This window comes from Hermetia illucens, chromosome 5 (genome assembly GCF_905115235.1).
Source record: "Hermetia illucens chromosome 5, iHerIll2.2.curated.20191125, whole genome shotgun sequence".
Classification (NCBI taxonomy): Eukaryota; Metazoa; Arthropoda; class Insecta; order Diptera; family Stratiomyidae; genus Hermetia; species Hermetia illucens.
This window is the reverse complement of record NC_051853.1, coordinates 47163154-47187691: the sequence shown is the minus strand read 5'-3', so window position 1 is coordinate 47187691 and position 24538 is coordinate 47163154. Positions and strand designations below refer to the sequence as shown.

Here is a 24538-nt window from a genome sequence, read left to right as displayed (position 1 = left end):
ATCATTGATTTGATATAGAATTCCCGGAGTTGCTGGAGATGCATAGAGCCTGGGAATACCTGGTCTATGCAAAGGATCCATATCCGAGAATCCATACACGCTCTTTGGAATTCGTCCCGAACCTCAGCGGAAACCTCAGCTGGACGGTGGAGAAGAGTGCTTCGGCGAGTACTGAACCTGTTGCCTGCAGTGCGGCATGGTGTTGTTGATGCCGCCGCCTCTGCCCCCATCGACTCTCGGTCACCAGTTTCTCCGATGACTTCAAGTCGAACACGCTCCCTGATGGTGGCCGGGATTGTGTCGCTGCGAGTAATAAAGCGGTACTGGTCTGCGATTCGCTGCACAGTCACGTGCGCGAATTGCGGGAAACGCTCGACGAATCTCTGGTGCAACAAGGGGCGGTAAGATGTTGTACCCGCCCCCGCCGTTATTTCGTAGTAGGAGCGGATGATGAAGAGGTTCATTTCTTCAGTCCATTTCATCCGCTTCCTACGCGAACCTTAGGACCCGCCTGACTGCGAAGTCGTGAAAGTGTATCGATGAACGGAAGGGGTTGAAGACTCTAGTAACCGCTATAAGTGATAGCGGACGTGATGCGCTCGAACTCCGTTACTGAGCGAAACCTCGAGAAGTTCAGTGTAGTGTACAATGTGATAAGAGAGAATTTGCTATTGCGCTGGTCAGGGAAGCGCAAATAATACTGGAATGTATCAAAGAACATCTCGAAAGCTTGATCGACAGACAGCAGCATGGTTTCCGCCCCTGACACTCCTGCATTGACCACAACAACTCCCTACCGATCATTTTGGAACAGTGTGCGAAATTTAGATCTTCGCGGCATTTGCGCTTCATCGATTTCGAGCTTTCGATGGCGTGAACAAGGAGTGTAGCTGCAGTGCTCTACGTAGGAGAAACTAAAAGCTATTAACAGAGCGACATATGATGGCGCAAAATGTCACTTGTTGCACCGAGATAAAATCTCAGATTTTGAGGTCCAAAGCGGAGAACACCAGGGTTACATCTTGTCACCGATATTATTTCTTCTTGTTATCGGTGACGTTCGTCATGCTGCCTTGTCCGGAGAAAGTGAAGAAATTCAATGGACGACATCTGACATTTGTTCACCCTCTCACCGGGCCATGGGCCTTAGTGAAATGGTTACGGATTTGGAAAGAGAATTAAATAGAGGTGGACTGAAGATAACAACCAACAAAACCAAGGTTCTCAGTCTAACGGGCTATCGCGTTCTCCCTATCAACATTAATGGGCAGAGCATCGAAAGCGTCGATCAATTTGTATATCTAGGAAGCTTTACTTCGGCGGACGGCGGCACCGAACTAGATTTTGCTCGACGCATTAACAGAGCTAGATCCGCTTTCGAGGCCCTGTCTAAAACTGGAAATGCAGTTACCTCAAGACCAAGATCAAGTTGAGACTCTTCTGTGCCAATGTTTTTTCTGTGTTGCTATATGGGAGTAGCACTTGAAAAGTGAACTCCACTGTCACTCAAAAGCTCCAAACTTTCGTTATTATCTGTCTGCGTCACATCATCGGAGTACACCGGCCTGACACTATCTCAAACGAGCAATTTGGTCGGCGCACAAGTTTTGCTCTCGTATGTGATGTGATCGGAAGACGGAAGTGGCTGTAGATAGATCACAAATTAAGGAGGGGCGGCATTTGCATTGCGAGCTATGCCATGCAGTGGAATCCACTCGCTCAACATGGTCGAAGAGTGGGTCGCCAAAAGGGTTTTTGGCGCAAAACAGTAGAGGACTATTGCGAGCGTCTTGGGAATTCATGGGGGGAGCTGAAGCGCACTTGAGGTAACTGCGATGGCGTGTAAGTATGGCTGACCGCGTTATCCTCACCAGGGAATGAAGGGCAAATATATAATCATATGATTGGAGATATTCCTGAGGGGATGAAATTAAGAAATTTTATCAGAAAAATGTTGTGTTCGAACAATTTCAAATTCAGTGTAAGCCAATATTCCGGGTCAATTTGTTATCTGTGCGCAAAGGAACTCCAACTAATTTAATATTAACATCAAGCTAATTTGATTTTCTCCCTACAAAATGATGAAAATAAGCATCGATATTTCAAAATCGATTGTTACTATCATGTTTCGCTCACCCCTACAAACGTTATCAAACAAGCTCGAGGTTCTTATCAAGTGATTCGTATATTATAATGTCAGTAGTTATCAGGTTTCACGCTTGTGTATACGAAGATGTATTGAGTAGGAGCAATAAAACCATGGAACGTGAACGTTAGTCAAGTTCTGGGATTTATGAATGACTTATCAGAACTAGTTTTTCAAAAATCGCATTTTTAAGGTTTCATTATTATCTATATAAGATCACGTGCGCCTTTCTACTATGATTCGAATGCGGAAACGAATTCGTCATTCTGCACGGAATGAATGAAACCTAGTGCGTCATAAGTCGTCTATCTGGAAAGGGTTTTGGTACTTTTTAAGTGATAAAATTGAGAAATCCCATGAATATCCAAATTACTCATATTTTAATATCCGTGCTGAATGGACTACAATGTAATTTATAATCTCAGCTACTCTAATATTTAAAGTTTCAACGTGGGGTTTGTTGATGGTTGACAGCAAATCTACATATTTGCAGTCTCAATGAGGACAATGAGGACAAAAATAGTGTGTTTTTCTTTGCCTGGAGTCATGCTCTAGCCCAATTAATATACAACATATAGAAGATAATAACGGGTAAAATATAAGATCTTCAAATGAAATGGTTAAAGATTAAACAGCTTTATATCATCTCAAATTACTAGAATATGCCATATTTTTGCACTTATGCTGATGTCCGAGGGCAGCATCCAAATTAAAGAAAGTGCCTCTCAACAATGAAGTCAAAAATTTATTTTCTGCTGTATTAGGTTTCACCCACTTTGTCCTGTTCAAAAGCGGGGTCGGCTCGTCTTAATCGGTTGCGCAATTTCATTCTGTCAAAATCCTGATCTGGATGCGGTTGTGAGGCGTTCAGTTCACCATCAAGCGTATCAAGTCACCATTAGCGTCGCCGGCCTTTGGGCCGCTTACCATCGAGTTCTATATTCAGACCAATCTTGGCGTACCATCGAAGACAACTCTCTTGCAATTTAGTTACGATCGGTGCAACTCCATATCGATCGCGAATATCCTCATTTCGGACGTGATCATGGCGAGTTACGTCACTAGTCCAACGTAACATCTTCGTCTCCATTACCTCCAGACGCGGTTCATTGTCTTTTATAGTCAACTAAAACTCAGAACCACAGAGGGCGGTGTCCAATTGCGTAAGCAAACAAAAAGTATCATTCAGGTTGAATATGAACGGGTGTAACAAGTGGGTTTGCGGGGATAAAATTATCTGGGTCTCCTAATAGGAGAGAAGAACACTAGTTGTGGATCGCCACTTCATCGAGGCTCCCCTAGTTGAATAATTCGTTATTGAAGTGTTTTTCCTTCTTCAACTACAAAGTAATTTGATTCGACAAACATGTATATACGCAATAAGAAGAATATTCTTTAATTTCTTCCCTTAAAACGCCATCTACAACACAACCATCTCCAATTCAAATATAATGATTTTTTGGTTTCTGAATTCTATTTCATCATCGAGTAAAGGTGTTAAAGATATGGAAAGTAGAGATCATTTCCTTTTCCTTTCCTTAACGGCGGTATGTCGGCTTCATTCAAGATTATTTCTTCCCACCATCTTGAAGGTTTGGCCCATCCATTGGCTTACCTGGCTGAGCTACGTGCATATTTCATTCAAGTTATTGAACTTTAATGTATTTGTTCTCATATTCCAACATCACATCTTATGGTACCGAATTCTAGCTGTATAACAAACATTCTGAGCTTCTGGAAAAATATTATTTTTTCATTACAACAAAAACCAGTGTGATCGGAATAGCAAAGGTGTACTGATCGCATTTCCTTTCGAAATGAACCCACATTTCTCTTTCTGTACTTGCTCTTACGGCTATATTAACGTAGGTGCTGCTCCGCACGGCGTAGTTCCTTTTATTATATCCTCTACATATTTCTCCAAACTTACCCTTTCTCATTTGTACGAACAATCTTTACACCGAGTGTTTGCAGCTCTAACTTTAATGCTCAATTCCCATCATATTTAGTAGTAATTTCAATATCATGTTCAACTGACTTAACAATCTCGGCACACACCCATCTATGATGAAATGATATTCGAATCTATAGCACCGAGGCCAAGAATTTAACGTCCAGGGAACTATACCATAGTAACGTGTGGAACTTGCAGTAAGGAAAGGTTACTAGCTTATAGGGATCAACCTAATTTTAGCAGTGAATAGGTCAAACATTAAGGACGAACGACTATTTGATTGTTTGTTTGCGCCACGGAATAGAACCCACTCTCCCAGGATGGCCGACGTATAGGTTACCCTAGGAACACTTGCCGCAGAAGCGTCGAGGAGGAGTGTAGGGTTTTCGACAAGTCCTGGAAGGAGGTAAAAAATTGATTTCAAAGATAGTTTCCTTTAGTGGACAATAATTATGTAAAATAGATACAAATACGTATTTCTGGGACCAACAATCCCCTTCCCTAGTGTTTACTCTTCCGGAATTTTTCCATTATGATTTGGATTTATAAAGCTATATCTGTAATTACCGTATCCTAATTCTGTTTTTTTCTAGTTTTCTCGTAAAGGTTCTACCAAAGTAGAAAAGTTGTTGCCCATATTCGCGTTTAGTCTTTTTTCGAAGGGCATTTTCGAAATGTGGAGGCTTACGTATATATATGGACGTTATTCAATGAAAAATGGGGTCCTTGTTCTATTTCATGTTTGGCAATTGCGGACTTTATGTGTGAGTTGCCACTCTTTCATACGGACTCGGCCTCATTTATGTGTTCTAACACCCGGGTAGTAGAAGCCGTTTGGTCTGCCCTACATAAATCATGTCGCAATCTGGATAGGAAACCTTGTATATGTCGCTTTTTTCGGTATACTCTTTTTTGTCCTTAACTGATTGTATCCGAGTCCTCAGTAAGTATCGTCTATTGATTGAGGTAACCCGGGATTCAGGCTTATGTAGTTGTCTTTTGATATTCTGCATCAGATCCGAATAGGTTAATGTTACCCATTGCCTTAGTTCTATGTTTGGCTCCTGGCGGAATTTCGAAAGTTGTTGCCTTGAGGCCTGATGTAGTTTCTTTTGGATCCGATTTACAAGGAGGTTCCTGTTGGTCCCGTTTTTTTTTTGGCTGTGTCCAGGATGTAATTCTTTTCCTTTCTTTCTTCTCTTCTCGTTGAGTGGTGTTGTAACCATCCTATAGATGATCAAGTTGTATGCCGCTATTTTATGGTGGAAATATTGGCTTAAGGTTCCCTGCAAATGTCAATTTCAAAGTGCCCTCGTCCCCGGATTATTTTTAAATCCAGGAAAGGTATCTCCTCTTCCTTTTCGATCTCCATAGTGAATTCGCTGTTTCGGTGCGCCCGGTTGAGTTTCTCGAGGATCGTCCCTATTTCTTCCCTTTTCATGATTGCTAGTACATCGTCCACATATCTGATCCAGAATCTCAGGAATGTGCAAGCTCCCTCGAGCTCATTCTCCAGATTTCCCATTCATACCTCGAATAGCAGCGATGAGAGGGGGGGTTGCCCATTACTGCCCCGGAAGTTGTTTTATAAAACTCATTTCTGAAAGTGAAATAGGACTCACTCACGCATGTGAAAGCAGTTTTCTATACAGTTTGGCAATCTTCCAGGGGGTAGGGTTCTCGAGAAGTCCTGGAATGAGTTAAACTAAATATCAGCGGACAATGTACCATGGCCCGTAGGTGTAGCTTTCATGCAATGCCTCACCAACGGGTGAATGGTAGCCATATGAATATCAATCCAGTAATATTTGAAATCGGCTGCCGAATGTAATAGGGGATGTTGGTGTTATAATATGCCATATACGATTAGGGTAAAGAGTAAAGGTAATTTTTTAAAAATTACTTTGTATTATCACTTTGTAACATCACTGGCGATCATCTTGCCGATTTTATTACCCTTTCAGCGCTCCATGTCTCTAATAACCCACCGGCAAGCTAAATCTTCAATCTAGGCATTTAGCCTATTTACACCAATGGCCCTCTGAAAGTAACTTCCACAACTAAAAGTTGTTGAATACATCAAAAGCAGAGCTTATCTTCTTTTCCTCTTGGGACGTGATTTATTAAGACGATCTTAAAGCCTTCCTCATCCAGCTTCTCCACCGCAATTAATATTCATTAAGCCTTATCAAAACAATAAATTAAGGGCAAACTTCAAAATCTACCCTGGTTTGCCAGAATCACTTCATCTTTCCAACTGAGGGCTAATTTATCATCTATAGAATATTGGATGTTGGACTCCTTAAAGGATAATATTTTTTCATCATCATCAACGGCGCAACAATCGGTATCCGGTCTAGGCCTGCCTTAATAAGGAACTCTAGACATCCCGGTTTTGTGCCGAGGTCCACCAATTCGATATCCATAAAAACTGTCTGACGTCCTGGCTTACGCCATCGCTCCATCTTAGGCAGGGTCTGCCTCGCGTTAATATTTTTTCACTGCAACAAAAGACAAATTTTCCGCATTGACTGAAGCTGAAACCAATTTTTCCTCCTTTACTTCCTCCTACGAATATACCACATTAGTTGCTCTGCATAACGAAGTTCCTGTTATAATGCCCTACGTATATTCCACCTGCCTTAGCCTCTCTGCCTTGTATTACAACAAATTCTAATACGAACTGTCTAAAGTCCTAACCCTAATGTTCCCTTCCCATCATTCTTTGTGATTAAAATATTTACATGCTCAATTATATATACTTTTTTTATAATTTCCCTCACCCCCTATACTTGTATTCACTATTATGAATACTTGTTCTGCACTTGATCAAATTAATCTCACTCTCCATAATCCACCGGTTGTCCACACCAACTTCGTAGTCAAATGTCTAAATCCTTGTCAGAAAGAATCACTTATCGACATTAATTTTTGCAGGGCCTTTGCCCCAATTAATCGTAACTTGCTTCATTGAGCTTTTGATCCCCCTCCCCCTTGCTATTTGGCCTGCCTCACACTCTTCTTATCGATCTTGCGAAGATGGTTGCATATTCCGTTTATACTCTTCATTCTCTATTTCATTCTTTATTTCGAATGTTGTTAATGCGACGGACAGATGCCATAACCGGTGCTCTCCGTGACGTATTCGAACTCGCCACGAGGCCGAGAGTAGGACTTCTTCACACGGAGTAATAGTTGTCGTGTGAAATAGGCCTTGCCAACTGATTTGACATTTTAAAAAATTGTATAAATAATTGAATAGTTGCCAGCGTTCGACCGAGCAGGTCGCCTTAATTTAGTATTTTACAATAGTTCACAATCTCGAGTGACGATATTGAGAAGTCATTACGCAAAATAAAAGGTTGTTCTAAAAGTAATAAAAAGTAAACTCAATTGAAATAAATTATTGGCTTGCACTTCAGTGTCACTCCCGCATGGCTATCAAAAAAAGTAGTTCTCCGATTAAGAGTATCTTCTTTCGGTTGCGATAAACTCGATAAGAAGGCTATATAGTCACTATTAGAATGTTGTATTGTACTGCAGCACTATACTACTCGTCGACAGTCCCCGTTAATCTATCCAAAAAGCAAAATGTAACCGCTTCTTCCATGTGGTACTTTCATTTACTTGCGATCCAATCCTAGCAACTGATTGCAGCCCCACAGTAGTGGTCGTTGACATACGTTTCCCTTGCACTTCGCTAACTATTCCTAGAAGTTCTTGGAATTTGTGCACTTCACTCTTGTCGTCATTGTGGTAGCATCAGATACTTGTTGCTCAAAGTAACTTAAAGCAAATCAAGTTATATACGCATATAAATACCGTAGGTTTTTCAGAGAAAGGGTCTAAATATAAGTTACTTAAAGTAGCTTAAAATAAAATTAATAACGGAACCGGATCCAATTTATTTCCATTCATATCTCTATCATCTAGAGCTCCTGTATCCCTCGATTTAGCCTTATCATCTCATTTGAAAGCAAAATGAATACAGAAACAAAGGACTTACTTCAACACCAGTTGTTTTATTCTTGACAGGAAAACTAGTTAAGAAAGCCCCTCAGAGGAGATAACTGTTCATTCATCAAAGCATAATGCACTTCTTAGCCGGGGTTAGTTCACATGCATTCATATATGCAATATTCGTATTAGGTAGTATGTATTTACATTGCAATTATATAAAAGGAGTCGGTAACATCTCCCGGCTGACCTGTCTAGTAATGCAACGTCTAGTAAGAGTCTTTTGTTACCAAGCAATAATCGTATAATTCACAATCTCAGTACACAATTTTCAGGAATGGCCCATATGTTGATGTGATGTCTCCTACATGATTATCACTATATCTGAGTGTAGAGCAGATGCGGATGCGGATGCATTTTATAGGTTGAATCTGGCACAAGTTCGTATCTTTGCAGCAGCCTGGAAGATAATAATTTTTTTACGATTAGCTCTACGATCCTATTTTAATTCTTTTTAGTGTTCTCTTTTAGAGTGTAGCAGATGTAATGCCGGATTTCACAATAAAGTTGAATTAGTTGCGATTTTGTTGTCTCTGTCTACTGATGGTATCTGATAATAGATAATAAATAGTCTTACATTGCAAAGTATCATTCTAGTTTTAAGCATCATTGCCGTTGTAAAGAGAAGACAAGAAAAAGCATGGAAGCGAGTCAAAAAATCTACTTTTTCTTTATGAAATCTAACTTGGTCACAAATCAGCGAAGTCAACCAAAAAAATTTGCAGGGTATTCGGAACAGACACGATTAAAGAACGAACTTCACAGCGGTGGTGTGAAACATTTCGATCAGACGACATGTCCCTTCAAATTGAGCAACGACAACCAGGACTATCAATCAACAACGACAAACTGCGCTTGGTGGTAAAATCACGCCCACGGGCCTTGCAGCCAAATAGAGTGTACACTATTTGGCATTTTCCAGGTACTTGCAGAAGCTTGTAAAGGTGAAGAGCCTGATAAGGGCGTTCCGCATGAACTTACTGAGCAAAACACGGCGAACAAAAATGAAACAATCCTTTTCTGCAAAGAATAGTGACATGTGATGAAATGTAAATTTGTGAACTATGAAAAACCGCCTAAAGAATTTTATTTAATTTCAGCATAGAGTTTACTTCATTAACACTTCTCCTTCATACTCGAGACTTTAACCTATTCATCGAAATTGAACTTTTGGCCTCCAAGAGTTTCCTTCAACGGACCAAACAGATTTTAATTCAGGCGTGTAGTGGTCAATCCATGTCTCATGACAGGTGGCTGTACGGCTGAGAAAACCTTCTCCTTCTTCAGCATAATGGGCCAATATCCTTTGCCAGATTTTCAAACGTGTGTTTTTAATAAGGAGGAAGTAGGTGGGGAACCTATCTGCTGAGATTTTTGACAATCCAAGTTCCTCTCTGATGGTGGAATGTACACACTTGTGACCTTAGACCTACTGAAAAAGCAATTTTATCGACGGTGCGATGCCAGTCTTCCTACAAAAGCTCCTTAACTGCACCGATGTTTTCTTCTGTGATGGAAGTTCATGGATGCCGATCATTGACTCTGATTTTTCCCCATTTCACCTCCTTCAGAAAAACTTTCATCCTACTCGTACATGCAGATTTCGGGACAAGGCAACATGAAGAACGTCACCGATAACAAGAAGAAATAATATCGGTGACAAGATGCAACCCTGGCGGACTCCGCCTTGGACCACAAAATCTTCTCATATTTTACCTCGATGCAGCACGTTACATTTTGCGCCATCATATGTCCCTCTGATAATAGCTATTAGTTTCTCCGGAATGCCACTTCTGCGTAGAGCACGCAAGATACACTTCCCGTTCACATTAGCTTTCTCGGAATCGATGAAGAGTTCTAAACTCCGCGTACTGTTCCAAAATGATCCGTAGGGTTTTGATTCGGGCAATGCAGGAGGATCCGCAGCTGAAACTAGCCTATTCTCTGTCGCTCAAGTTTTCGAGATGTTCTTTAATGCGTTCCAGGATTATTTTTGCGACCCTAATCCACCATATCCGTTAAAAAAAAAAAACCCAATTGGAAACGCTTATTTTCTAATTATAGTGATTTAAAAATCGAATTCGCATAAGGTGGAAAAGAAAACGCGGTGATTTTCTTACAGTTCATGTGACGTTATCGAGCGAGTAAATTGAATCTTATCTACGTAAAAGCATCCAGTTTAGAGTTTACTTGTTACTTACCAAACAATCAATCAACTTTTAACAGGAAAGTGGGAAATTGATGCGTGAATGGACAATCCTTCCATTTACTTTACGTTTCGGTAGTAACGGTAACAAGCTATAGCATAGCAAATTCTGACAAGTAGAGCGTCCTCGAAAAGAAAGGTGTCAAAGCGGAAAGTACAATATGTTATTTACCGCATGTTAATTATATTAAGGGGATCATCCCGTGTGTCGGGTTGGAGAAATCGATTTTTTTTGCATGAATTGTATCTATATATAGTGGAGAATATGTAGGCAAAGGAATTTTCCGATATTCCGAGTCGTTCAGAAATTACAGTGTTAAACAGGTAAGGAGTTTGCAGCCGCGGCTAGAGTACTCGATGAGAAAGAGCATCGAATCTTTTTTTACCTGTTAGTTTTTTACCTGAGCCTTATAAATTCGAACACAGGTATAAATATAAAAAGATGGAAAACCAATCAATTGTCTAAACTTATTTGCTGTTTGGAATAAAAAGGATAATCCAGTCTAGAGTGAGCACTGAAAGGCTTTCAAGCTATACTCACTTATATTTTGTTGTAAGTATTGTGCTGTTTGTGTGTTCAGTGATTTTTTTTAATGGATCGTACGAAGGGAGATCGCTTTAACGTTCAACGTCATGCTCGCACTAAAAAACGAGTATTTCATGGGAATCGATACTTATCAGAGAAGAAAAAGGACTTCGCATCAACATCAGCAAAGAAACTTTTAGCAAGCATGAACATGGATGTTCCAATTGCTTCAAGCTTTGTATATTGTCTATTGGATTTTGCTGGAGTTTTCACCGGTATTTCTGGAAATGATCAAATATACGTAGTAGTAACAAAGGAATGCGTAGGACATGTCGAGAAAAGAATGGGAACGCGGCTTATAAATGCAAAGAAGAATCACAAAGGCATTGGTGGAAAAGGGGCTGAAAAACTTACTGATAAGGTTATTAACGACCTGATTGCATTTTTTGGGCTAGCTATTCGTCGACACGCAAATTCGATAGAAGGAATGAAGCAAGAAATTTGAGCAACTTTCTTCCATAAATGTTCTACAGATGAAAATCCTCAGCATCAAAATTATGCAGCAGACGAGGACAGTTGGTGCAAATGGCGCAAAGCGGAAGCTAAAGGAGAACTGGATAGTTTCCACCACGAGAAGGCACCTTTGCCTGAAGAGGTTCAAACAGTCATCAAACCAATCTACGAAGATTTGTCACGAGATGATCTCTTGAACAGATGTTTAGGAGCAGCGACCCAGAATAACAATGAGTCGTTAAATGCATTAATTTGGACTTTCGTTCCTAAACACCTTCATTCTGGGGCCAAGGTCGTAGAAATAGCCACTTTTCTGGCTGTAATTATTTTCAATGAAGGATTCAATGGCATTTTTAAAATCCTAGTGACAATGCGATGTCAAGTTGGTCACATATGTCAGATTTACGTCGACCGCCGTAAAGAAGCGCGAATTTGGCGATCGACTGACCTCGCTAAAAGACCCAGAATTGAAACCAGAGAGCAACAATCGGCCTTACAAGACTCTTTTGAAGAAACGGAGGGTGCTCTCTATAGACTAGGTATAGCAGATTAATGGTGAGTAAAAATTTTACTATTGATAACCACATTTAAATTTTCAAATGCGTTTTTCTCGAAACTGCATCTTGAAAATCGGCTGCCACCATAGCTCAAAATCTATCAAACCAAATTCTTTGAAATTTTCACGATTTCTTTAATACATATTTCTACGGTCCGAAAACTAGGATTATTGCAATCGGACGGGTCGTTTTTTTATTATTCATAAAAAAAGCCGTAAAGAAACACCAAAATCCAAAAATTAAGTTTAAAAGCCCACCAAAAATTTACCTTTTAATATTTTCTAATTATCCCAGTTTGCGGACCGTGGAATATTGTCCACATTAAAATGCCGTTTAGTTTTTTTTCCTCAGATGAACACAGCGCCCTCCAGCGTGGCAGCAGAAAAACACCTTTTTTTTGGAGATGAGTGCATAAATTGACACGTATTCCGAAAACTAGCTACGATATCAAGTTGAAAAATTTATCACATATACTAGAGATATCAATAAACATATGGTGAAAAAATCACGTTTCTATCTTTATCCAGTCCTCCAAAATAATTTTTCAAAAAAAGGCAAAAAAAACGGCCTTCACACGGGATGACCCCCTTAAGTGGAATAATATTGTTGTAATGTTGATTAATATCTGTCTCCATCGATTGCTTCAAACATATTTTCCATTTTACAAGTGTGAGAAATTAAATTAATGCAAATCTTCGCCATATTGTTACATACTTAATTGCATGTGCAAGCGTAAAAGTTATAGAGACAATGCAGTGGGAGAAGTATAACTAATGCTCAAGAATAATGTTTACACCGCTCTGGCGGAAATAACGCCCAAACACAGGTGCATAAGAAACTTCACTCGCATATTTACCTAGGCGGCGATAAAACATAATTCAAAGGCCGGTTCTCTTCTCTTGTGACTTGATTTGCATTTGAGTAATAGTGACACAAAATTCTAACGCAATCGCATATTATCAATTAAAATTGGAGTTAAAGTTTAAAAAATGTTAACTCACACTGCAATGATCCCTACAGTTTAAACCTAACTCCAAAGAAACTGGATTCGTTCGGACGATGGCGATCAACTTCTTCCAAAAATCTCTTTTCGGAACAGCCCAAAATGCTTTCTGCGGGATTTTTATGGAGTGAAACACGAAACAGTATTTCAGTATTTCCTCCTTGGTCTTTCACGCGGGAAATTTATTTTGACAGTTTTATATTGCTATGAATAACTGCCAGTTAGCGGGCTACTAAAGTTTCTTGACTCCAAATGTAACGGCAAAAAACATTGCGCGTGCTTTTCAGTGTGTTTAAATTTGATTGAAATTTCAAATGCCGATAATTTCAAAAACACCAACAAATTCCAAAAACGGTCCTTGAGAGTTTTATTAAATCGTGCCATAGAAAAGATTTCCGTCATTAATGAAAATAAGGTGGGCAATCTATTGTCACACTCAAAGCTAGTGCCCTTCTTTGGAATCTTAACGATCATCCTCTTCCTTTATTCTCCTGAAAAGGTCTCGAATTTACCGATTTCCATACGAGTGAAAACAGCAGATCTGTGGAAACTGCAGGTGCACTGATAAACACCTCTACGCGGAAGCCGTCAAGCCCAGCGGGTCTAGTCCGTTTGATTGCGTTGAGGGCCGAAGATGGGCTCAGAAGGACAGTCCGGTGATTGGCCATTTCATCCGCAAGAGGCGGAACTTTACCGGATAAAAATTGTGGCCCGTCATCGCGGATGAGGAGTCGACCGTTAACGTCTTTCACAGGGCTATCGAAAAATTCGCGAACGCATACAAGCTCTTTCATGAAGCGGTATACACCTGTTAAATCATTGCGGTCTGCGGCATCTTCCGCTTCCCTGACCAGCGCAGTAGCAAATTTTCTTTTATTACGACGCACACTACCCTGAACTTTTCGCGACTTCCCTCGGTATAGGAGTTCAAGCGGATCACGCCCACATCACTCGCAGCGGTCAATAGAGCCGTCAGCCCCTTCCGTGCATCGATCCCACAATCAGCCAGATCTTATTACGTCCTTTCGGGACTTCCCGGAAACAATTGCTGATCGCGTCTATTTAATTACTCTTGCATTGTCGGTCGGTCGGTCGGTATGACAGGCTCTGTGCTCGAACAAGGTGTTTGATTGGGGCATTATAATCAACCATTAGTGAAGCTTTTTGTGGTTTTATATCATATGACGTTTTACAGTCATGGGAAGTAACAGATTGTGGAAAAAATGTTGCTGAATACGCACTGCTGCTCAACAAAGAGTTTTCTAGGTACACGTTACTTTGTTTCGTACTTTCTAGTCAATATCGTGTTAATAGCGCTTGTATTTCGCGTTACGCTGATACAGCATTTTGAACCAGGAATTTTTTTAGTAGGCACCAAAATGTCTGAATTCATCACTTTGTTCCTCTTTCATCCACGTTCATGAGATCGCTAACGCATAAAGGAACCTCTTTTATTTTGTTATGTAGGAACTCTTTATGCTTTGATGCAAGTCCGGGCATTGTAGCATGAATCTGTTTTTGTTCAATTGATTTTCGCAGACACCATTTCTTCTCCCTTGCCTTGCATGTCTTCTTTTTTTTAAGTAAAAAGTCCGCTTGGGTTTGAGATTCTTACTAGTAAGATTTTACTCGCTGCATCGTGATGTTCTCCATCATATTAGAGTTCTACGAATTGTATTTTTTAACCCACTTGCTCATTTTAACTAACTACACAGTCAACTACTAATAACTCGGATAATTCAATCAACCCAAATGGTTTCATTACGTCATACAGTCGAATAGTGTAGTTTAGAGGAATCAACCCGTTCCAGTAAATAAAACTGATTTCTATTCACTCCACAAGCATGAATACTCGCACCCAGAACTCTATTGGAATGCAGAACACCCATTTCCACAAGGAGAGTACTCGGCCTTTGTGACTTGTACAGATGACCAGCATTGTATAAAGCGATCTTAAACCAATACGGTAAGGCTCTGATTGTGGTTTTTTAAATCAATCCATGTCTTAAAAGGACCCTGGGATTATACATAAAAGACAGGTATTCCCCCAGGACCTTCATTCCTTTGAGGTCGATGTAACATGGGTTGTGCTGTAGTATCGCCATCGTCAGTCTCTCCTTTCCAAACTCGACAACACGGTGATAGAAGCAGCAACACAAAACCGAGGAACCCTGAAAATAGCTATTTTGACTATTTTTTTGCATCTTCAGATTTTACCTAGTGCTGCTGGACCTCTTCACTTTGAGCGGATGTTCACACTGAAGACGTTCAGGTAATATTGTCTTGATTAGGCTCCACAAAGTCTTATCTCTGCGCATATCTTGCAAACCCGGAAAGAACGAAAATTCCATCTTCCACTGTATTAATTCCTTGCAGATCCGTCTTCAGTCCACAACGTTGAAACAGTAAAACGGTACTGGCGAAACTTTTCACTGATATAAAACACGAAAACATTTCAAAATCAGCAACTTTTATTGAAAACTTTGAGGTAGACAGCAGAAAAAACTTGGAATTGCTTTGCTAAATACTTGAAAATAAAATAATCATAAATAAAGCAATAAAGTCAGAAGCGAAAATGATTTAGTACTACAAAGCGGATTATTTTTAGTACAATACAACCCAGAACAGTTGTCAAAGACTTTACCTGTAAACAGGCACCACTTTGGTACGGCACCGCATCCCTAGATTTTCTAGTCCAAGCGATAATGGATCCAACAACTTTTCAGAAGCGAAAGACGAAGTCAGAAAAAACTATAAAACCCAACACGTTGTCAGCTGAATCCGCGAATTGATTCTTCTACTTTGAGAGGAAATTAATGGGCGCTGGGCCTGGAAACAAATTTTTCCACCTTTGGCCATTTGTCCTACGCAAAATTTGATTTTGATAATTTTATGAGATTAATACAATACCTTTAACCTTTCGATCTGTCCTTTTACTGTCCCTTACATCAGTTGCAGCATCTTTATTCTGGCTGAAGCCAGAATTTCAAGAAACTACAAAAACACTTTTCCTTCGATCGCTGCCGAACTTCTCCGTCGTATATTCTCCTCAGTAAACTTCACATCTGCCCTTGTTTTGCTCGCAAGCGTACGCAGCGCCAAGCATCCAAGCTTGTCATAAGTCGCACTGTTCGCTCTGCAAATTGTCAAGCAATGTCAATATGTATGAACGTAGGGGTGTGTGGAGGGTTCCCTAGGCCTACGCGACTTAAGATTTTGAGTGCGTTGTGAGGGTGAACTGCCTGCAAATGGATCCGCAAATCGACCATTCCTTGATTAAGAAGGAAACAATCCACCCTGGGAAGAAATACATTCCATTAACACCGGGAACCAGGGTATGTATGCATTCCACACTAGTTGGAAATATGAACGAATGACTTTGCCTTTGAAGGTGAAATTTCACTTCCAAACAATAAAATGCGATGGAAGCACTACAATCCTTGACGACAGTCGTAAAATGGAGCATCCTATGGAGCTGGTGCTGGGCAAGAAATTCAAGTTGGAAGTTTGGGAGGTGATGGTTCAGAAAATGGCACTGGACGAAGTGGCGAAGTTTACAGTGGACAAATCGGTAATAGTCACCTGAAATCCTATTTGAGTAGAAAAATGATAATAAAATCATGAATACATCCTTCCTTGCAGTTAGTTTCTCAGTATCCTTTCATTTCGAAAACTCTCCGTGATGTTGGGAAGAAGCATGAGGAGCGGAAACATTGCTGCGGGATGACGATCCAAAACGAAGGCATCGGCTACAAGGATCTGGACGAATTGTTCAATAATCCGTGCGATCTTCAGTTTATCTTTGAACTGATATCCATCGAATTGCCGGATGAATATCAGAAGGAATCATGGCAACTGACTGACGATGAGAAATTGGTGGCCATTCGCGAATTGCGGGATAAAGGAAATACGTCCTACAAAGAGAAAAATATTCCCAAAGCTGAAGAAAGTTACAGACTAGCGTTAGGAATGTTGGAGCAGCTTATGTTGAAGTGAGTTTTCTTAGCAATTTTTGCACATTACATTTAACGCTTGAAGTGAGTGAGTGCGGAATCCACACTTACTCGCGGGACGCTAAGCCCCTGCGTGTAAAGGACACAGAACCGGTATACACCATCGCCGTCCATGGACAGGTCACTTCCAAACAACACCACTCAACACCGGTCACTACGACCGAAGACATAATCAACGGAGACTGCCCACCCATCATCATTGACGACGACCAGTGCTCCCTTTCTGGGTACCAGCTGGTCGCTTTGAACGGCAAAGTAAATTCTTCGATCAATTATATTTACGGACTTTAAGACACAAGCGAAAACAAACGGCTTCTGGCGTCTCGGACACCGAGGCCTCGGTAAACAAAAATCGTTGCCATCTCCTCGCAGACAATGAACACCGCCGCGAAGCGACCCATGCACGCCCCGGAACTTCGAAATGACCTGATTCGACTAGCCTGCTGTTAGTTAAGGATAGTAGTAAAATTCGTTTCCTCCCGCCTATTTTCCTCACGCCTTGACTACCAGGGCACTGGGCCTATTTATTAAGAACAGACAAAATCGTAAAATACGTCATTACTAATCTGCCTGCCGACAGGCTTAAAGTCCGAGTTAACTGTCCTAACACACACAAGAGACTTCCAATTAATTAAGGACTCCAAATTAGAAAGCCATTCCTTCACCATTAAGGAGAAAGAAACTAGAATGCCTCCTATATCAGCGAATGAGCTGGGAGAAATACAAGAAAGGGGATATCATTCAGTGCTTTAACGGGCAACAATTTGGTCATGTTTCTACAAATTGCGGCTACAATCCCAGATGTGTCAAATGCGCGGTCCCAGGCGCCTCGACCGACTATTCAAGACAGTGCCGACAAGGAGCCGACGGCGTCCCTCAAATGCTTGAACTGTGGTCAACTGGGTCACCCAACCAATTTCTCCAAATGTCCCTGTACGTTGGAATCAATCCAACTTAGATAGTGTGAGCTAAAAGTGACCCGCACTCCCGCCCTTCTCCGTTCTTGCACCCCCTCCCCCTAGATAGGCACTCCGCTATTCGCGACTCTCCGCCTCCCTCCAACTGGACCATCCTTCCCTCACTAACCTCTTCTTACACCGCAGTCGCCGGAGGTCGAGTAAGACCCGAAATCCACAGCTCCTCATCACCCCTGCACTCTTCTACTCACAGGGGCTTGTTCATAGAAGCCAGGTCCCTTTTGAACATGTAATGCTCCTCCCTCTGGACCACAATCTCTAACGTCTGTCATAATTACCTTTGTCTTCCCCTTGAAGATATACCCGAAGCGTACTTACAAATCCTCCTCAAATTGCTAGACAATCAAAATGAAAGTGCTAACACTCAACACTAATTTGCTCATTTCAAACGATAAAGGTTTCGCTCTTCAAAAGTTGCTCGAGTAAACTGACCCCAATCTTGCTCTCCTAAACGAAACTAGACCAGGGGAAGCTCCCAATGTTAAACTACACGTTCCCGGATAAATCACGTTCCGCAATGACGCGGCCAGAGGCACAGTCATCCGTCAATTCGGGACTAAGAGCAAATTCCATCCCATTGGATTCACTTGCTTTAACCAGTGGTCAGACTACCTGTTAGAGTCGGCGGCATCTTTCGAGTCCTAATCGGCCACCTCACTCCCATTCTGTCCAAACTCTGGGAAATCGCGGCCAGTTTTGACACTTTCGTCCTTGGTAGTAACATCAACGCCAGGCAAGTAAATTGGGGCGACTCAGTTAACAACGAAAACGTCAAAGTTATCTTCGATTGGTTTCAGTAAGGCTCCTCCTTCTTAACTGACTGCTCCTCACTGGTAATTCACTCCTACCATCATGCCATCTAGTGCTCTGGGTCCTTCCCTGGACGAGTCACAAATTCACACCAATGAAGAGCTTACTTACATTAGGAAATTCAACTCTGCCTTCGAAATCACAATACACAAACATGCTCCCGCCAAAAGCCTGGCTACTACAAATACGGGTGCCTTTCCACCTCAACTCTCCTCTTAGTCCGCGACAGGAACAGACTACTGCAGCGAAGGAAACGATTATTCGACCGATTATGTAACATATGCAGCGAGATCATTAAAAACCTGTCTAGCAAAATTAATGGAGCTATTAGATCTAAACTGAATGCCTCTCAAGTCCTTAAACCTGGCCCCAAGTTTTCTCAATTAATCGACTGACTGGAAGGAAAAAATCTTCTCCCAACTTCAACTACTCCCCGATAAAAATAGGAAATCTCTACTTCCACTTCCCTGAGGAAACCGCATAGACTACTTCAGCCAATTATTCCGAGCCAGATCGCCCGCGGACCCCATCTGGGGCTCGGTAGTCGCCACTACTGTCAACGATAAAAGGTTGAGTTTGGAAGGGCGTTACCTATGCCCGTGTTACTCCAGCCGCCCGGCTGACATAGACAGAATAAGCCCGTTCGCCTCTTCGATCTAATAATAAAAAATCATCGGTTTCTAACGGTATCTCCAACTTTATACTACGCAAGTGTGTGCCCACCATCAGTGAATATCTCGCCATTCTCTTCAACAGCCTGAATAAGGCGAACTTCACTATATCCTGGAAATCAGCAATCCTAAGAAGGGTTGCTCTGGCGATCTCAAAAATATGAGGCCTATCTCTCTTCTATCCAATATTGTAAAATTTTTCAAACGCATCCTACTACATCCTATCCTCTATCATTCCACTTAATCAATTCAACTTCGAACTCAATCGAACAGGTAATCCTTTACCTGCAAGACCACGTTCTCAATCACCTGAAAAACAGACAATGGACTGTAGCCTGCACTTTAGACCTTGAAAAGGCATTTGATTCAGTCTGGAAAGAGGGCCTGTTATCCAAGCTAATCCAGACTAATTTCCCCTCTCCTTATTTAGAATATTTGAAGACTTCCTCTCCAGCAGAACTTTTCGCGTGCGCTTCGACGGACTTCGCTCCATCGACCTCCCTGTAGACTCAGGAGTCCCACAGGGCTCCATTCCAGGCCTCAAACTTTTTAACATCTCCCTCCACGATGTCCATCTGCCTCCCGTAAATTTCATTAAGGGTCATTATTTATTCCAGCCAGTGGGCCCTCACCATTAATTCTCATAACTCTGAGGTTATTTGCTTCAGAAATCCCAGCAAGAAGTCCTACTGGCGCATAGTGCCAGAAAGTAAAAACTTACTACTATGCATTGCCAGTCACGCTCTCACGATAAAATCAAACATTAAATGCCTGGGGATCTCTCTCACCAACAGACTAAAAACCAACCCCCATGTCGGATCATATTTACGGCCAAAGCTCAACTGCTTCAAAAAACCTCCTCTCGGACCCTGTTTCTTCTTACACAAATTCCTAATTCGACCAATCCTGATCCTGATTGCGAAAGTAGCGAAGTTTTGAAAACGGAAACCGTCGAGGTTCGATTGTCAAATCAAAGAACAAAGTGCCATCGAAATTGTAAGTGTGCTACACAAGTGTGAAATGCGTTGCTGATTCTCGGCGACCGCGAGTTCTCCACATTTTTAGTAAAATCAACTGCGGCTCCATCAAACAAGAGATGTCCAGTTCACCTTTCAGGCTCTTACGAGAACATAGCAACGTCCATGGTGTGCTTGCGACCGCACTAACTTTGATACACATCCGCCTGGAAGTACATTAGAACCGCGCAAAACGTCCGCAACGAACCTAGAGTTGTTCCAACACAGAATCCACTGCCAGTAACGACAACCTGCAGAATTCAGAGCAGGCCACACAGAAAATTTTGACCCCTAGCAGCAAGCCATTCAACGTCATTTGCAACAGCAACTACAGAACATATGGCATATCAAAAACAAAACCTACAGCAGAGAATCAAACAGTTGCAACTACAACAACAAGTAATCGAACAGTAGCCCCAACAAATGGTAAACCAGGATTCGGATCAGGTGGTTTTACATCAGCAACAACAACAAATCATCTTCACTCAACAACAACAACAGGTCTCGCAGCAACAACAACCACGTCAGCAAATAAACATATTTTGAATCCACAATGATTGTAAAACACAGAAATTTATTTGGTTTTAGTTTACAAATTATCATAAATAAATGTGTACACTCGCTGCAAGAGCCGACGCGAGGTTTTTGGAAGAGGAAAGTTCTGCTCTACTTTCTTCTCGGGTCTTTTTTTCAGTATCCTCCGCTAAACGGCGAATGGAGGCCTCGCGGAGGGCTTCTGCGAACAAACAAACAAACAATTCCCGACCGATACCCTATTTATTGACAAATTTCCGTGTTTTCACGACTTGTCGTATCATCAAATCCCAGTAGCTCCTGGAGACATACCGAAAACGGCTATTCACCTTTCAGACTTGTCTACATGGATGAGGTTTTGGTCCCTCCTCCTTCCGAATCTGAGCATTTGAACCATCTCAAGTGCATTTTTCAACGTCTCCTTGAGGCCGGGGTCGTTCTAAACGTAAAAAAAATGCAAATTCTTACAAAAGCAGGTGAATATTCTTGGCCACATGATCACCCCTGACGGGATTCAACCAGACCCAGACAAGATTGAACGATCAAAATACCAGGGTCTATATCTAAGAGGAGTTTGGTTAGAGTTCAGGTTGATATTCAACTTTCTTTTATATTAGTAGACCTTGTCTGAATAGCAATACTTTATTCTTTAAGAAATTCTTTTCATTCAGCATCTTCTTTTTCTCTTCAGCCTTTGTCCCGTTCACAAGCAGGGTCAGCTCTTTTCATTCAGCATGAATTTCTTTATTAATTAATAATAAGCAGCATGTATCGTATTTTTCTTGAATTGTTTTTTTTTAATTTTCAAGAATAATTGATTATTATTTTTATTTTTCCAGAGAAAAACCAAATGATGTTGACTGGCTTGAGTTGGCACAAATGAAAGTTCCTTTCTTACTTAACTACGCCCAGTGTCGATTACTGAGCAAAGACTACTATCCAGTCATAGAATATTGTACAGAAGTTTTAAAGTATGACCCCGACAACGTTAAGGCTCTATACCGTCGTGCCAAAGCCCACACTGGTGCATGGAATCCGGAGGAAGCGAAAAACGATTATAAAAGGTGCATGGAATTGGATGCATCTCTCAAGCAATCCATAACGAAAGAACTAAATGCATTGAATGAGGAGATAAAGATTAGAGATTTGGAAGATAAAATGAAATTCCAAAAAATGTTTTGATTAAACACGATGATTGATTTAGCATAAGTAATTATTTATTATATGTTGTAATGTGCAATGAACTTTTAGACGCCATAAATGTGTATCCAATAGAAAATGAGGTAATTTTCATCTGAAACACTTAGTGTTGTAGTGTGATTGAGCAACTATTTATATTTTTAATAAAAAACATAATGAAATACTTATTTGACAAAATGTTTTTGAACTCATAATTCGAATGCCCTAAAACTCAACTGAAACAAAAACTAACATCCCAAAAGATCCCATCCCAAAAAAACAAGAAATTAGTAGAATGGTGTCATAGGATCTATCACGAGACCTTTTGGGCTCTAGTTAGAGTCAGGCTGCGGGCACGTAGACACTAGATAAACAATACCTTAGGGACCTCAAAGAGAGCGAACGTATACCTGGCCGCTTCTGATCCATTCGCCCTTCCCATGGCTGTCTCAGTATTAGTAGTTTGTGGTATCAAAACGGTGCACCAGTGTGGTAATTGGGCACCTCGGAACAGCCACCTAACTTCCTATCACTTTCGTTATAATGAAATGTCCGTAATGATACACAAATAGATTTTGCGCAGAACTTGATGAAGATATGGCTGGTAAGTTCTCCATATATCTCATTTCGGTGCTTTTGTCATATCAGTGTGCTTTAATGGAACCAATCCATTGGGCTGAATGTCCTTTTTGATGAAATGTTCCTCGCAGACACACAGAGTTGCTGATTCAACTTATACAAAAGTCCTTGGAATCCCAAAGAGTAGAAGGGATAATCGTTAAGACTTTGAAGAATCGCACACCTCGAGAAAGTTTTTGACCACGTCAACAGGGAATGTTGGAACGCTCAATGTAGGAGAGGCATCCCAGACAAACTAGTAGCTATTATAAGGCGACATGCGGCGACAAGAAATACCACGGGATGCTTTGTGGCAAGATCTTGGAGGAATTTGAAGTCCGAAACGTCTTCTCGCAAACGTAGAGCGCTTTGATGAACTCAAACACCACTAGTACGCTGACAATGTTTGCTTGCAGCACTGAAGGAGTCGTTCAATTTGTATATCTGACCATGGTGGTACGGAACTTCCCTTTCCCTATTTTTTCCAAATCTCAGGAAATGCAGCTATCCCAGTATCAACATCAAATTGAGGTTGTGTCACGCCGTGTGTTGCTATATGGGAGCAGCATATGGGAAATAACTGATACTGTTATTCGAAGGATCTAAACATTCGTCGGTATTTATGACGCGACTTTGCACGGAACTGAGAAGTTAATTATAGAGGTTGTCGGCCGTCTATGATAGCATAGGATAGGGTAAAACTGTACACGGCCATGGAAGAATTCGGTAATCTGACTAAATTGATAAGACTAATTAGGCTGGTCCTAAGCAACGTACAAAGTCAGATAAACGCCTTAGAATCAGAATTCACCACCAACATTGATCTAAAACAAGGCAATGCACTATAATACATCCTTTTTACCCTGGCCCTGGAAAAAATGATCAGTGATGCTGATGTAAATGCAAGTATCATCCGTGGGGATGAAGATAATTTAGCCCGGAAAGTCTATGAGGACAATATCTATGCTAGAAAAAAAAAGACGAGGCAGGCCCTGTCTCAAAAGGAGTGCTGACGTAGGAAACACCAGACGAATTTTAGAGATATCGAATTTGTAGACCGCAAAATCGGATTCATTCCCATGTGACAAAATCGGCGCTCACCACCCATCCCTCAAGATTGAAGTCGAGTTCTGTCGATCCAACTTCAGCGTTGCGTGAAAATCTTCTAAGTTCAATTTCTGCAAAGCCAACTTCAATGCTGTCAACTTAGCTGGTTTAAACAACTAGGATTGTATATCAGCTAACTTAAAGTGCAACCTCTTAGCATTCTTCACAACATCCTTTCCGATATCCTGGCCAGCTACGCTTCTTTTTCTCCCAAATAAATGTACTCTTAACAAACTTGATTCACTATGGAGATCGATTCAATCCCATTCACAACGTTCGCTTGAAATACACAATACGGAAGAAATTTCTGTCTTCCATAAATGTCAGCTGTGAATTCAAGCCGTTCTGACACCACACTCGTTACTCCCTTAGCCTCCTAAACTTATCCATTTTGCTGGTTCCACAGCCAATTTCTCACAAAAATTCTATAATTTTTTTCTTACTTACGTGTTAACCTCCAATACTCCTCTTCTAGGTGTAGACTATTTTGAGTCGCCCGTCGTTTTTCTTATTTCTTACTTTCTTGGTTGAGTTCCTCATTAATGAGCTTACCACTAATATTGGACCTGGTCACGGTGGGTTTCCTAACCTTTTCTTAGTTAACAATTCATCTACATCTCTTTATGTAAAATTATCAACAAAAGTCTCGAAGAATCCCATTTTTCACCTCATCGCGAAAGGTTTTGTGAAA

The 24538-nt window shown here is 41.1% G+C and overlaps 1 protein-coding gene and 1 long non-coding RNA gene across 3 annotated transcripts; one reads left to right on the top strand and one right to left on the bottom strand.

Annotated features, from left to right (window-relative positions):
* Positions 1–8102: 8102 nt before the first annotated feature.
* Positions 8103–15985, bottom strand: LOC119656801. Of its 2 annotated transcripts, none has more exons than XR_005250099.1 (4): positions 15833–15985; positions 15567–15751; positions 15140–15354; positions 8103–8517 (listed from the first exon to the last, which is right to left on the bottom strand). It is a non-coding gene; the product is annotated as an uncharacterized LOC119656801 (long non-coding RNA). The 2 variants fall into 2 exon arrangements; XR_005250100.1 differs by having other exon boundaries at positions 15567–15786; positions 15833–15971.
* A 72-nt stretch (positions 15986–16057) lies between these two features.
* On the top strand, positions 16058–22222 carry LOC119656800 (AH receptor-interacting protein). The gene is made up of 4 exons (XM_038063410.1): positions 16058–16257; positions 16314–16493; positions 16565–16914; positions 21783–22222. Exons 1-4 carry the CDS (start codon positions 16171–16173, stop codon positions 22123–22125), a joined length of 960 nt encoding a protein of 319 aa, XP_037919338.1. The 5' UTR covers positions 16058–16170; the 3' UTR covers positions 22126–22222.
* Positions 22223–24538: the final 2316 nt, after the last annotated feature.